The sequence below is a fragment of the Balaenoptera acutorostrata genome, chromosome 16 (assembly GCF_949987535.1).
Source record: "Balaenoptera acutorostrata chromosome 16, mBalAcu1.1, whole genome shotgun sequence".
In the NCBI taxonomy this organism is placed as follows: domain Eukaryota; kingdom Metazoa; phylum Chordata; class Mammalia; order Artiodactyla; family Balaenopteridae; genus Balaenoptera; species Balaenoptera acutorostrata.
The window spans coordinates 5,050,626-5,066,177 of NC_080079.1; the positions used below are offsets into that span (position 1 = coordinate 5,050,626).

The 15,552-nt window shown below is 51.3% G+C and overlaps 1 protein-coding gene across 2 annotated transcripts in view; it reads right to left on the minus strand.

The window, feature by feature from the left end:
* The window catches only part of DOCK1 (dedicator of cytokinesis 1), a 532,415-nt gene that overhangs the window by 20,816 nt on the left and 496,047 nt on the right, over positions 1–15,552 (minus strand). For both annotated transcript variants that reach the window (XM_057531553.1, XM_057531554.1), the window contains exons 44-47: positions 13,127–13,213; positions 10,083–10,259; positions 8,991–9,074; positions 3,173–3,310 (exon numbers count right to left, since the gene is read on the minus strand). In XM_057531553.1, the coding sequence (XP_057387536.1) occupies positions 3,173–3,310; positions 8,991–9,074; positions 10,083–10,259; positions 13,127–13,213 (486 nt within the window). The remainder of the gene's footprint in view (positions 1–3,172; positions 3,311–8,990; positions 9,075–10,082; positions 10,260–13,126; positions 13,214–15,552) is intronic.

Here is a 15,552-nt window from a genome sequence, read left to right on the forward strand (position 1 = left end):
TCGTTGCGGAGCACAGGCTCTAGGCGCCCAAGCTTCAGTAGTTGTGGCACGTGGGCTCAGTAGTTGTGGTTCGCGGGCTCTAGAGCACAGGCTCAGTAGCTGTGGTGCATGGGCTTAGCTGCTCCGCAGCATGTGGAATCTTCCCGGACCAGGGCTCGAATCCGTGTCCCCTGCATGGGCAGGTGGATTCCCAATCACTGCGCCACCAGGGAAGCCCTGGGGTTTTTACTTTTAAATCCATCTTTTTTAAACCAGGATGATACTGTATTGCTTTTGAAAGTATTCTGAGAAGCTTGAAAGTTCTCAAAGTAGGTAAGATGGGAAAGCCTCATTCCAGACGGCATTTTATCACCACATTTTTCAGAGAATGACAGAGTATCTGCCTGACCTTTTGTCTCCTCAAGGGAGGCTGGCTGCAGAACCTGCCTTCGGGGTCCCAGGATGGAGGCGGACTCAGGGAGGCAGCTCCAGGGGACAAAGCATCCACGGGTGGAAAATGCATCCTTAATTCTGTTCCCAACTTAATTCCCAATAAGCCTGGTCAATCCCTGGCTGGGGGGGCTGGAGATGCCTTGGCTGCCCCTGCCTCGGGGTGGGACTTTGGTGGAGAAGATGCCGTCTCAGGCTGCGGTGCAAATGGCTTATCACCGGCCGAGGATGCCCCACTGCCTACACAACCGCCCCGCCCTCCTGCCCTTGCTTCCCTCCTCCCCCGTGTGCAAGCACAAGCGGGCAGAGAAATCATGAATCACAGCAGAGAAAGGGATAGGAAAGACGTCTGGCGAGCCAGACAGATTTCTGTCATCTTGAAATATACATGCAATGATTGATCAAAGAGGAAGCTTTTCACTTAGTAAGAAAACTTGGAGATTTCAGAAGTGTTTATTTCTCAGAAAGAATTAAAAGTGGCATCAGACTTTGAAAGAGGTGCACCGTGATGCACTTTGAAACTCTTCTGGCCACTTGACGCTGATTGTAATGAGTCACAAGCTCCAGAGTGATGAAGCATGGCTCGAGGATTCTGACTTGCAATGAAGGCTCCTCCAGCGTGGTCCTGATTTCTAAGCCTGCTCACCTGTAGCAGTTCCTGCTGGGCTGACGGTCCCAGATTCCTGCCTGCTGAGTCTTCAGACCACAGCCCGGCAGTTGTGTTACTCTTGGATTGGTCAGGCTCATGCTCTGCTTCGGTCAAGGCCAAAGACACCTCACGTGATCAGCACTAGGTCCTGGGCTTGGAGGACCTGGGCTCGGGGCCCAGGCATGGCCGGCAGGGCTGGGGAGGGTGGGAGAGCATAGAGCATAACCCCTCTCAGGGGTGGTCCGGCTCTCTTACATGTCTCCAACCACAAGGGCAAGAGAAGAAGAGCTCTGCCACTTACTAGTGTAAGCTCGGGCTAGTGAACCTTCCCATGTTCCTGTTGCCCCATCTATAAAATCGGGATGTCCACAGTGTCTCCTTCCTCGTGTTGCAGGAACCTAGCAAGTTCATAATTGTTAAAAACCTCGGCAAGGTCCCTGGCACATGGTAAGCAGTAAATTAGTGTTTGCTAAGTGAGATAAATGTGTGGACAAAAAGAAGCCAGCTCAACAGGGAGCAGCAGAGAACTTTAGAGAACGGCAGAAAGATGGAGCTGGGTCAGAAAAGAAACCAAGACAGCGCACCTGGTTGGACACCTGATTCTTTAGGAGGTAGAGTGTCCTGTGTTAGGAGAGGTGGAGTAACTCCTGCAGCCTGCCTTCCCTTTGCAGGATAACAGAAGACCTGCTCGCATACACCCGCTCCACGCCAGCAGGCATGGGATTCCAGTAGACCACAAGAGGTCTCGCTGCCTCTTTCTGCGACACTGATGCTCACCCCCAACAATGGAGAAAGGGGGCCTCAAGCCATCTGCTAGGCCAGACGCTTCCCGAGTCCACAAGCAGTCAAGGCTAGGACTCACCAAGGCTCCCAGGGACCCTGAGTAAGGGTGGAAGTGATGCTCTGAACTGCACCACAGGGGTGCCCTGATGTGAGGTGTCGGGCGCTGCCCCCGGAGCTGCTAAGACATGGCTCACGAAGACTGCCTCAAGCCCGCCATAAGGCTTAAACTGTCAGGTATTTTGCATCCATAAAAATGCCTAGCCACTTTTTTTATCATGCTCCTGATCTCAGCCCTGGCTAGGAGACCTTCCACCAACTCTTAGCAAAAGCCCAGGTCTGATCTCCCTGTGCTATGTGGCTGTTTCCTGCTACAGCTATCTATTTTACATTTGGTAGTGTATATATGTCCAGCCCACTGTCACTTCGTCCCAGCTTAAAGTAATTATGCTCCAATAAAGATGTTAAAAAAAAAAAAAAAAAAAGCTCAGGTCTGTCCTTCATCCTGGAACATCCTGGCATTCCAGGCTCTGGGGGGGCTGGTCACCTTCCCAGCTCCTCCTTACAATTTGTCTTCTGCCCAAGGCATGGCTGTGTCTGCACCGGCCCCTGGCCTGCCATTCAAATCCCTGCCTTCAGCCTTTGCTGAGTGAGTCCTCTCTCCAGCCAGTGTCCCGCCCATCTCCTGCAACTTACCCTTGGCCTAGATCAGTGACCCCTTCCTCCAACAGGTAACAGCTTCAGACCTCAGCAATCCACTCCTCCCCTCAATGACTCTGACCCTGGCCTGGGCACAGGCTCTACCTCGGCTTTGGGACATCATGAGTGCTGTTTCCCTGTGTGTTATTTAACTCTTTCGTGCGTGTTGTGTTACTGTAGGTGTGGTCTCTGTGAACCAGCCTGAGTTGCATGGATCTATGAGATTTTTCTGTTGATGTATCTATGAGATTTTTCTGCTCATGGATCTATGAGATTTTTCTGTTGATGGATCTATGAGATTTTTCTGTTGATGGATCTATGAGATCTTTCTGTTGCTCCACAACACTATGGGTAGCTTGTGTTCACAGCCATTAAGCGGGGTATTTGGTGATCAAGCAAATTCATGAACGTTTACACACCCTGACATTTCCAGTTATCGAAAGGTGGCGGCTAGTTTGCTGGCACGTGAAATGATGAAGGGGCGGAGGTTCCTTATCTCACTTCCTAAGCAGGCATCACGTACACAACTCAAGTACTCGGCCCTGTGATCCTGTCACAGTCGGACAGTGTGACACAAAGACACGCTCCCTCCCCTCTGCCGCGCCAGCCACTTACCATGGTCCGGACTCCGTACTGCTTCTCCACCTTTTCCTTTAACTGTTTGAAACAGGCTTCCATTCTCTCATGAAATGGCCTCAGTGCTTCTGTGACTTTGTCTCCATGAATCCTGATCCCTTCGGCCAAAAATGGAATCTGAAAAACATACAGGTTGACGTTCCTTATTTCTTGCTTAGTGGTCTAGGGAGAGAAATGCACACCAGACAGAAAGTGGCAACGTGCAAAATGCATCTGCTTTGGTTTCCCAGTCAAACCAGCTGATTAAATTCATCAGCAGGCAGGTTACTCCCCCAGACCAAGATGTGTAAATGACAAGCATTTGTGTTTTAAATCGGACACGTCTAGTGTGCTGTGCAGCACATGGCTGCTCTGTTACTTTGCCTGACTCACACTTGACCATCAACCCCAGAACAGACTTCTCCGTGCTTTCCACTTGAATTTGGGAAGGGCTGCGTTTTGGATTTGTTTAGCTATGACTTGATCTGTTAGCAAAGGGCCAAGTCACAGGACAAAGATTTTTTTCGCTAAGAATATTGCCTCTACAGGCAATTGAGAACCCTATTGCAAAATGTAAAAACCTAATAATACGTGATCTATAGTCCTGAAGGATGTTCTTATTTGGAAAGGAAAACCAAATTTATTCTTCCTTAAAACTAAAAAGAATCATGTCTCTGCCAACACTGCTGTCACAAATATCCATGCCAAGACTTCACATCGGAGTGTGGAGATACAGCTGACCTTTAAAAGCGTCGTAGAGACATTTTTATTCCCCAGCCCCAGAGACCCTCCGGAGTCACAGCCGTTGGGGGTGGGTGTGAGAAAGCCTCCTTTCTTCCCCTGGCTTCTGCTTCCCCTGAGGCTCAGACTGGGAGGTAGATGCTCTTCAACGCAATCAAGCTAAGAGGTTTCCTCTTAATAATTTACAATTAAATCAAAATACTGATTAAAAACAGATTTTCTTAATATGACAGAACAGCAATCTAAATGAGCAGATTTATTAGTAAGAAGGATAATAAGTACACAGTTGAATTTCATGTGAACAAATTCAAGAAATCTTATCAAGATGAATCAATGCATAAAATGTATTTGGCTGCCATTTACAGCACGCAGCTGGAGCCTCTTGTGGTGCTCCAGGAAAGGACGGAATAAGTGAGCGCTCCCCTGTGTTTATACCACCCAGTCTGCTCTCGAGCTGCCCTGGCACAAAGTGTGTTTGGCTGACAGTTGGGCTTATATCCAAGGTACACGCCAGGCATCCCTTTCCGAACAGCTATCACCAACAGGACAGCGTGCAGCTAAGGTTTCAAACCAGATGGGACGTTTTACTATTTCATACGAATTACTCTTGCAGATGGCAGCCTCCAGGGGCTAAGCTGCGGTTTGTTCAGGTTCAACAGAAGAAAATGCTCACAGAAATCCTTTTGCTTCCTGGGGGTCGGCAAAGGCAGGCTGCAGACAACTTTTGGTGGGATGGTAAATGCGTCGTGGCTATCTGGGCATGAAGACAAATGTCAGGGTGCTGTCTCAAGGTTAAAGCACAGCCACTCTAGATTCTGAAAGCATCTTGTAAAATGGCCCTCTCTCAAATGTATAAAAGTGTGGGGGCTTCCCTGGTGGCGCAGTGGTTGAGGATCTGCCTGCCAATGCAGGGGACACGGGTTCGAGCCCTGTTCTGGGAAGATCCCACATGCCGCGGAGCGGCTGGGCCCGTCAGCCACAACTGCTGAGCCTGCGCGTCTGGAGCCTGTGCTCCGCAACAAGAGAGGCCGCGATAGTGAGAGGCCCGCGCACCGCGATGAAGAGTGGCCCCCGCTCGCCTCAACTGGAGAGGGCCCTCGCACAGAAACGAAGACCCAACACAGCCAACAATAAATAAATAAATAATTATTAAAAAAAAAAAAAAGTGTGGTCCCACCATTTCTGCATTTTTTTTTTTTGTTGGTTTGATAAAACTCTTAATTGGCCAGATTCTTGACATCAAAGAAGCTACTTGCTGGACTAAAGTTAAGACCCTTTGGTTCAGGTCTTGGGACTGAGTGAACGGTGATCTGGCAGGTGAAATTTATGGCGTATGAAATGTATCCCCTCAACAGGTCCCTGACATTGGTCAGACATAACCTTCTACAAGAAGGGTGGGATCCGGCCCTTGTTCTATGTCTGCTCGGGGCTGAACTGAAGCTATGAATAAAAAGATGCTCTGTGCAAACACTCCAACGTATGAGGTGCTTAGTACACAAACAGAAGCCATGGACTGAGGCCTCGAATGGTCTCTGGATTCCAACCAAGCTGAGCATCGAAATCTCTCAGGCAGATTCCTGAATCCCACCCCCAGAGCCCTGATTTGGTCTAGAGTGGATCCCAGGAGTCTGCACATCTAAAGAGTTTCCCAGAGCCCAGAGAGTGGGGAGGACTTCCCCAAAGTCACACCTCGAGTTGTTCAAAGAGAGCATGCAGCCTGCTCTCAGAAGACACCCTTCTAAATGGCGGTGCTGTATTTGAAGTCTGCTCCTGTGTGTCTCCTACACGGATTCGTGGCCTGCCGGTGGCAAAGAACATTTGGAAGCACTGCTAAGTGTCCCAGGAGCACCACCACTGGCGACATCAGTACGACTGTCATCGGCTGGGGGGGATGAATGGGTTTGGTCTTTCATCTCTGTGCATTTCAAAAGAGAAATATGGGGCTTCCCTGGTGGCGCAGTGGTTAAGAATCCGCCTGCCAATGCAGGGGACATGGGTTCGAGCCCTGGTCTAGGAAGATCCCATGTGTCGCGGAGCAACTAAGCCCATGCGCCGCAACTACTGAGCCCGCGTTCTGCAATTACTGAAGCCCATATGCCTAGAGCCCGTGCTCCGCAACAAGGGAAGCCACCGCAATGAGAAGCCCGTGCACCGCAACTAAGAGTAGGCCCCACTCGCCACAACTAGAGAAAAGCCCACGTGCAGCAACAAAGACCCAACACAGCCAAAAATAATAAATAAAATAAATTAAAAAAAAAAGAGAAATACACACGCACCACAGTGGTTTCATGTGAGTCTATATGGATTCATCTTTGGACACACAGCAGGGATGCCCAACAAGACAGCTGAGTGTGGGGAAAGATGGAGCTGCGCCTTTGAGGAAGGGGCTGGCGCTCACTGCTGAGCGCAGACCTAGAAGAGGCCCCAGGCAGCCTGCACCCGACCCCAGCTCCTGCCTGCAAGGGCATTAGCACCCTCTGTTTCAGCAACGGCAACAGCAGAGCCAGGAGCCGCCTGGGACTTAATAACCGACCTTCACAAATGATTTTAGGCATCAGTGATGGAAACTCTGCCAAGGAACCCTTGGGATTCCCAGGAGGAAAACCTCACTTTGCCCTGATGGAGTTTTAGGAAAAAAACCAAACCAAACAAATTAACACAAAACCAGAAAAAAGCATTCCGATAACCCCAAACTTCTTATTTTTAATGACCGTATGACTCAATTACTGATATTAAAAGATGGGTCTTCAAAACATTTGCAAATGAAAGCAAGGTCACAGGTAATGTTTTGAATATGTATTTTTCATCACTCTTTGATTTAATGAAGTGGCTAGAAAACAGATTTTTTTTTCCTGACTTTCCTGTGAGCTACTTTAAAATTCATCCTTTAATATACTTATTAGGGGTGATGACATAGTGCTGACATAAAGTTCTCTCTGGGGAGCAAATTATTTTCCTCTGTAGGGCTTGAAACTCTTAAAATCCAATTTTCTGTAAAAGCTTACAGGAAAAAAAAAAATCAATAGAACTTTTGCAGACCAAACTAGTTTTTGTGTAGCAATGGTTTTATAGCCTTCAGTGGAGTTTTGAATTCTGTACCCTTGGTTTTTACAACATCTAAAATGGAATCATTCAGACCTTTAAATTCTCTCCCTCTTTTTTAGTAACAGAGGGAGACTGCCTACCTGAGGCTTACATCTTGTGCAAAGAAACCATCATGGCCAAAAAGTTCCCTTAAATTCAGCTCCCAGGGTGTCTTATCACAGAAGAATTCCAAGGCAAATTGATATCAAATGCCTATGGATTTGTGGCAAAGTCACACCCATTAGGATGGCGGCTATAAAACAAACAAACAAAAAGAAAACCAAAAAATAACAAATGTTGACGAGGATGAGGTGAAATTGGAACCATCGTGCATGATTATTAGTGGGAATGGAAAATAGTGCAGCTGCTGTGGAAAACAATATGGTGCTTCCTCAAAAAATTAAAAATAGACTTATATGATCCAACAATCCACTTCTGGGTATATACCCAAAAGAAGTGAAAGCAGGAAACAGAACAGATATTTGTACACCCACGTTCATTATAACATCATTTACAATAGCAAATGTGGACGCAACCCAAGTGTCCGTCAGCGAATGAACAGGTAAGTAAAAAGTGGTCTATACAGACAGTGGAATACTATTCAGCCTTAAAAAGGGACAAAATTCTGACACATGTTACAACACAGATGAACCTTAAAAACATTATGCTAAGTGGAATAAGCCCGTCACAAAAGGACAATGTATGATTCCACTTACATGAGGTCCCTAGAATAATCAAATTCATAGAGACAGAAAGTAGGATGGTGGTTTCCAGGGGTGGGGAGGATGGAGAGTTATTGTTTACTGGGTACACAGTGGTTTTGCAAGATGAAAGAGTTCTGGAGATGGATGGTGGTGATGGTTGCACAACGATGGGAACATACTTGATGCCACCGGACTGTGCACGTAAAAATGACTAAGGTGGTACATTTTATGTTACATAAATTTCATCACAGCAATATCCACATATATTTTATAGATATAAAAGAAATACTTGTAATTAGGCTTGAAACCAAAACTCAGCCGCGCTCCACCCTAACAGGTCACACGGCCCATGTGCTGATGACGAAGCCAGGACGGTGAGGTTCCAGGGGCACTGGTCACAGCCTGGGACCCCCGGGCTAGGCTGGGATGCCGCCCAGGCACAGGGAGACCCTGGCCTCTGCCTTCCTCAGCCCTCTTCCCTCAGCCTGGCGTGTGGGGTGTAGATAAGCAGCACCCTCCTTGCCTCCCACGTGAGAAAAGGAAGCTTAAAGAAGCAAGTTGCCCAAAGTCCAGAGCAAGTAGGCAGAGCTCCCACGGGAACTGGGTCTGGAAGTCCCCTCCGCCTCCAGGCTCATGAAAGCTCCAGAAGCCCAGACACACGAACAGGGAACTTCCAGTGGAGCCCAGGACACCCTCCAGAGCTTGCCCAGCCTCTCCAGACCGTGTCCCGCTAAGGAAAGACTCAGAAGGCCTCAGGAGTACAAGCAGAAAAGCCAAAGAATATGCAGAATTACAGCTGAGGAAACAGAAACGAGGACCCCTTCCCCCGACCCTGACCACCGGCAGGGGGAACAGGAGGGTGGGTGCTCGGCGGTTCCCCATCCCCGCCTCTCACGCCGATGGCATCGGCTCGAGCGCCCTCCCAGGACAGGCTGGGGCCACGGTCTCTAGGGCATCACCGTCCTGACCTTGCCCGTGATGTTCCGTTCTGTCGATACCAGACAAAGATTTTCCAGCAGGCACTGCACTGACCGAGGGGAGGAAACAGACCAGGCGCATTTGCAAGACAGAACTTTCTAGGTGTTCAAACGCATGACTACAGCCAGGGGTCGAGTTAATCATGGCAGTGGTGAATGGGTTTATCCGGGACACACATGGTCACGGGTGCTCTGGCTGATGTCCAGGGTCCTCCGTGGCGGCTGGCAGGTGTGCCAAGGTGGCCCTGGTGGATCTGGTCCCAGACTCCACTTTCCCCGCCTCGGGCCCTGCAGCTGCCGCTGGACATTTACCTGCCATGCAATCAGGTCCTTGAGCTTCTCGATCTTTTCGTGGGCCTCCGGGTGCTCCTGCAGGTACCGCTCTGTAAAGAAGGCCTGGTGGAGACAGGGAGAGCCACTTAGTACACCAGCACACGTTTCTGTACACCAGGCCTGGGGAGAGAGCTGTGTGTGAAACAGATGCACACCCCGGCCATCACCCAGCTCATTCTCCCCAGGGTTGGATCCTACCCCAGCAAAACACCCAGTAAGGTCAGCACAACAAATGGCCTTCGTTCACTCACTGTGGCGGCCCCGTCCATGGAGCCCAGCAAAGCCACAGCTGACCCGGGTCGCTCACTTCGCTGGGAGGCAGCTCCCCAGCTGCGCTCGTGCCCCTGACCCCCATCCCGGGTCCGCCCTACAGCTGAAGGCAGCTGGAACAGAGCGTCACCTCTCTGTCCAGGGCAGTTTCGCCTCACAGCCCGCTTTCAGGCAGAGCCCCTTCTGCTTCAGTTTGCACTTTGTCTAGACCAGGGGGCAGCAAACCTTTTCTGTGAAGGGCCTCAACTCTGCCACTGTTGAATCAGGAAAACAGCCACAGACACCAAGTAAGAGAATGGCCGTGGCCACATCCCAAACTTGATTTACAAAATCAGGCGGCAGCTGTAGTGCAGACCCCTTGTCTAGAGAACATCCCATGATCTCCAGCTTCTGCCTGATCTTATTGAGATATTTTCCAGGGAGACCAGTTGGCTGTCCCCACTGCACCAGCCTCCCATCTATTTTAAATATTCTAAGTCTTTTGTCTTTCACTGAAACTGTATCTTTTGGCCTTTAATGATCCCAGGTCTCTGGACAGTCACGAGGGTCACTCTCTAGAGCTCCATTAGCACAGCCCGGTGGGGGGTGAAGATGAGGGGACAACGCCCAGGCCGGCCGGGCCTGGGGTGGGGTCTTGACCATCAGGAGCCCACAGAGGCTGCCTCTGGGCAGCCTGGCCCGGCCTCGGTCACTGCGGAGCTCGCTCAGCGAGACCAGGGTGGTTTCCGGGCTTGGAGACAGGGTTTGGAGACAGTCCGTCCCAGGACAGGGCTGGAAAGAGGAAGCTGGCGTGTCACGTGCCTTTTCGTAATTCGCAAAGCCTCCCATGACGGCGGGGTCCACGATGCCGTTCAGGAGCATGGAGAGGGGGTTGATGGGGAGGCTGGGGTCGTCCAGGTGCTGCTGCACCATGCTGTTTATCTTGTCGTTCGTCAGCTGCATGGTCTCGATGGCGTTCTCCAGGGGGCTGATCTCCACCTGCGCGGGGGGGAGGACGGAATGACATCGGGCCAGCTGCCGCGTCCCCTGTCCCGCCAGGGCCTCTGCTGATGCCTCTGGCTCCTCGCCAGAGGACACACATTTCCGAGTGGGGCAGGCTTCCTACTCTCCATGCACTTTTCTTCCCAGTGGCTTCTGGGGGCAAGGTCCCTCGTCACCCAGCCAAGAGAAGCCGGGCATTTTAGGATCTTTATGTGTTTCCATAGCCCTGTCCCCACATGCAAATTCCAAAGGCACAACGCAAGGTCACCTAGTCCTGGGGAATGTGTGTGCACTTGCACATGTGTATGCGTGTGTGTGTGCGCGCATGTGTACGTATGTACACGTATGGTCATCCTAGGAAAACACAGCCCTGAGTGGTGCTTGAGCACCGTCTACGTGCTTCACAAAGCAGGCCATTTAACTATGGCCTTGTTCGTTGCTTGTCTTAAGGAATTTTGAGCAATCTCTCCCTGTCCCTGAGGCAGGAGGTCTGGGCGCTTTGTCCCTGGACTTGCTTGCTTAGGGAAGCGGCGGAGGGGCAGAGAGGTCCTGCCGTGGTCTCCACAGGAGGCCACATGCCCTCCTAGGAAGGAACAGCTCCCCCCAGCCCGGTGGTCACCACTTCAACTGGACCTCACGGGCCTCCCTTGCAAACCCGCCACTGGTCAGCGGGACCTTCAGAGCAGGAGGCGGGGCGAGCCAGCAGGGGCCCACCTCGCCGCCGCTCCTGCACCTCTGCCCACACCGCCAGGGCCCTTCTTTCTCTGGGGGCCCCTGCAGGGCCCGGCGAGGCCCCGCCCCACGCTCCTCTCTGGCTCAGCCCGCAGGTGCCAGGAGGGTGCGTCCGCGTTTAAAACAACACCACCACCTTCCCACCAGGCCTGGCTCTAGCAGACCCTAGGCTGGGCCCTGGAGCCATTTCCAAGGGTGACCACAACACATGATAATCTGATGCTTCCCTTCCCCAAGGGCAGTGGGACGGGTCCCCACCTGTGCCGGGGACCCTAGGGTGTCTTCAGCAAATGGCAAAGCAGAGCAGCCTGTTTTCTCCTTCTACAGCCCCTGGGGATTGTCTGAGAGGTAGAGAGGGGGGGTCGGGGGTGCAGAGATGTTCAGAGAACGGAGAGATCCTAGACTGACACCCTCAGTCGCCACTGGCGAGCACCTGCTGGAGAGGTGACCGGATGGAGAGGAGGTAACACGCAAAGAGGTGGCCGACCGGGTGCTGGCCGCTGAGGGTGCCCCCTGCTTGCACGTGCACCGCAAACAACACGTACCCTGGGGCCTTTGTTTTCACCCCACACCTGGCTTTATCAGACCCTGGAATGCACCATCCCAGACACACAACTTCGCCAAATGGACTCTCCAGGGCAGAATTCCATTTTGACTGATGGCTAACCCCCTGCCGCTGATCCCGTTTGCTGCAAGAAAGAGCAGTGTCCTAGCTTTATCAAACCAAGAGGGTCAGCTGCTGCCCTCACAGTATCCCGTGCTGGTCTGTTCCAGCGATGGCGGGGCCAGGGGTGCGGACAGCAGGATTATTACAGTCCTGCCATCCTGGGATTATTCAGCCTCCAGCTTTCTTCGTTCACTAAAAAGGGCAAGCACAGCCCGTGGCAGAGCCACATCCTTACAGAAAATCAGGGCTCAGCCCTCGCCCCCTCGAGCTGTTAAGCCCCGTCCTCACGCATCCGGGCTGGCTCACAGAATCCCCGATTACAAACGGCTTACGGGAAGAGGCTCATTAGGAGGATAGGAGTGGTGCCTGTTTATGGAAGGGTCTCCTGTCCTGTGGTCTCCCACATGTACATCACCAGCTCCAAATGGTGCCAGTGAAGGCTTGCATTTCTGCCACCTGCCACGTCTCCTGAGCCCTCCAGAGGTCAGGGCCCGCCTGGGTGCTAGGGGGGGACAGAGTGGGGTCTCTGGGGACACAGGAAGTGGAGGCGCCCTCCGGGGTTGGGGAGGTGGGCACAGAGCCCTAGGGCTTCAGAGCAGGAGGAGGGGGCGCTGGAGATGGGGATGGGAGGCAGCTGACCACAGGCATGCTCAGGGAGAGGCCCAGAGCTCAACTGGCGTGGACGAAGGTCAGGAGTGGAAACAAGGCTGGGAAGACAGGCGCCAGCCACGTCCTAGGGCAGAAGCAGGAGTTTCCAAGGGGACTCATGGTAAACTGAACAGTGGGCACCACCCCTCTGGTTAAGATCCTGCCAGGTGAAAACCAAAGGCATTGAGACACATGACAAAGCACACATATTCCAATCAGACCTTGTTATACTGGCAATGGTCACGCTGCTGCTGCTATACCTTCAGTAAGAACCTTCTGCCCAACTCTGGCTCCTGTGATTGGAACTGTCCGATAGCTCAGCACCAAGGCAAAGTTTAGCTAATGAGATGCGGGTCATTATTTCTTTAAAAAGTGCGGGTGAGGGGTATATTCTCAAGCTACTTTTACTTGAAAACGAGCAAGTACTATTAATCAAGTTGTTTGTCATGTAAATGGCAATAAAACCATCAGGAAGAAAGATCTTAAAAAGCGTATGTAAATTGGAATTTGTCAAACTTTTCATTTCGGTAACAGAAAGAACTGTCAAAACAGCACAGTGAAGACTGGATTTAAATATTTTGTAAGAAGAAATGAAATCTTAGTTCTGGTTTCTTTCTGCGCTAGAGGAGGTTGTGATTACACAGCATTTCCACCGCAGTATCCGTGGACGGGGAGAGTGATTAACGGGGTTAAACCTGATGTGGGGTCCGAAGCATGCCTGCCGGCCACAGTGACCAGGTGACACGCCCGGGGAAGAGGCCGTGTCAGACCGTAGAAGAGGGGGTGATGGGCAGTTCCTCTTGCGGGGTGTGCTTACCATGAAAACAGATTTGACCTCAAACCACCTTAAAATGCCAGGCAATTTATACGCAGTCGTGTATATGGTCCTTTCGATCCACATATTCTGCAAAGGGAACACACACAGGACACTTGTTAGGAGAAGGATGTTGCAGGTAGATGACAGCTTCTGTCCTCACGGGGATGTGCAAGGGTCTGGGAGGCAAGGTCACCAGCCGCCCGGGGAACACCTCACAGGCCATGCTCTGCTGAATTGCCAGACTGTTACACAGGACACCACAGCCCCCTGTTCCCTGGCCAACGGTGCCCGTTTCCCTAGTATTTGGCCAAGAAAATACAATAGAAGGGGAGAATTATATACGTCCACACGAGAGAGGTTCCCTCTGAGCAAACAGATTTTTGGAAAGGCTCCAATGAGCTTTACGTTAGCCTTACTTGGTGTTCAAAAGAAACCTGAAGATGAAAATCCATTGAGGAAGGCTGGGCTTCATAAAAGTGACCTCTCAACATTCTAATAAAATCAGTCAGTACTTTAATGATGAATTTTTTTCTTTTTTTGGCGTTAACATATATATTTACATCAGAAAATGAAGATATGGAAATAGAAGGCAGAAAAATCACTCAGTACCTAAAGATGACAACCTAACCTTTTACTATCTGGGGTTCAAGGCTTCTTACTAAGCATTAACAAGTGTGTATATGTGTATTTTCAATGAAAATGTATTCTTCCTAAGATGGTATAGTACATATTGCGGGAAGCTGTTTAAAGCCAATAAATGTAACTCCACCCCTCTTTAATGGTTGCACAGAACTCCGCTGCAGGGGTGAACCATAACCCTTTCATCCCACCCCCTACTGCGGGATGTCTAGCTGGTAGCAGCCTTTGCCTGGTAAACCTCCCAGTAACAGAGAATCACTGAGCAGTCTGAGTCTGTCCACAGTGATCCAAGTATAAAAAGATGGCGTAGTGGATTGTCAACATTTCCAGAATACCGGCTGGAATTTAGAAAGCATTTTCTCCAAACCTCAGATTCCAGGCTGGGAGAGGGGAAGGACCTGGCCGAGGCCCCAGGGACACAGGCCAAGGCTCCTGCCGCCCCCAGGGGCTGCTGGCTCAGGCACCGGCCTGGAAACTGCAGGCTGCACTGCTCCCCACCAACTCCAGCATCCCCGGTGAGGGGGGGCCTTCGGGTTCCACGTTGACCCTGTCTCTGGCTCTCTCCTCCTTGCCGGCTCTGGGTTTCAGAACTTCATGCATGGCCAGGTTTGGAGACACCAAGCTGCTCTGAGCTCCCGGGCTGGCCTGGCAGGGCAGCTTTCCCAGCACCCAGGCCCTGGGAGCCAGGCTCCCTGCAGCAGGCCCCAGCCCGGCCTCCCATTACCACCCAACCCCCTGCGCTTATCTGGAAGCCTGGGGCTTTGTCAAGCATGTGAAGGACTAAATCCCGTGGCTTCTGAAAGCCTCATCTGTGTGTGAGAACCTAACGGGGCCATTAGGGGATTTCTGGGCCATTTAGAAACAGCCCAGCCTCTAAGGTTTAGCGCAGCTCCGGCGTCAGGAGTCGTGCTTATTCTCAGCTCTGCCTCGAATGGCTGCGCAACTGTCGGCAATTTGCTCGACCTCCTTGTGTCTCTTCCTTCACAGTATAAGAACCTACATCGCCGCGAGACGTGAGAGGCCTGAGCGAAATTCAAGAACTGCCCATACACCCTGCAGCCAGGGCGCTACATAAATGACAGAGTGATTGCTGTGATGACCAGAGCAGAGGCGGCCCCGAAAGCCCAGCCCCGGTGTGGGTGTCTCGGTGGGGCCTTGCCTGTCTCACCACTGCAGACGCTGCCACAGTGCAATCAGTCACCAAACAGGTTCAGGATGCCACACTAACCAAGAAGTAGGGTTTTGGTTTTGAAAGAGCCAGCGATGAAACTGGGGACAGCCTTAGAATTTCCCGACTCCAAGATCCCAGCTGACACACAGGAAACTGGGCTCGGGAAGGGCAGGGCCTTTCAGGGGCTGTGACTGGAGACTCACAGACATCACCCTGGGGATCAAAAGATTATAGGAAACAGGGCTTCGAAGGGAGGGTGGGTGGAAGGCAGCTTTGCTGCAAGTGCCCTGGGCTTCCCTTTGGGTCAGCAGCATGGTGCTAATTCAACTTTGACCCCCTGCACCCCCAGAGACCTGCAGACAAGGTCCCCGCCAGGGGTCCTTGGGGCTAATGCCACCTTGAAATATGGGCCTATCTAGGGATTTCCAGAGGAGGTTTTTTCAGGGCAGGAGGAGAGAGAAACGTTAACATTAAAAATAAATAAATAAATAAATAAATAAAACTATGCTTTCAACATACAGTTTTGAGGGCATTAGCCCACCGTGGCCCCCTTTGCCTGGTAAAGCAACAAAGCTATTCTTTTCTACTTCAAAAAAATTAATTCATTCATTAATTA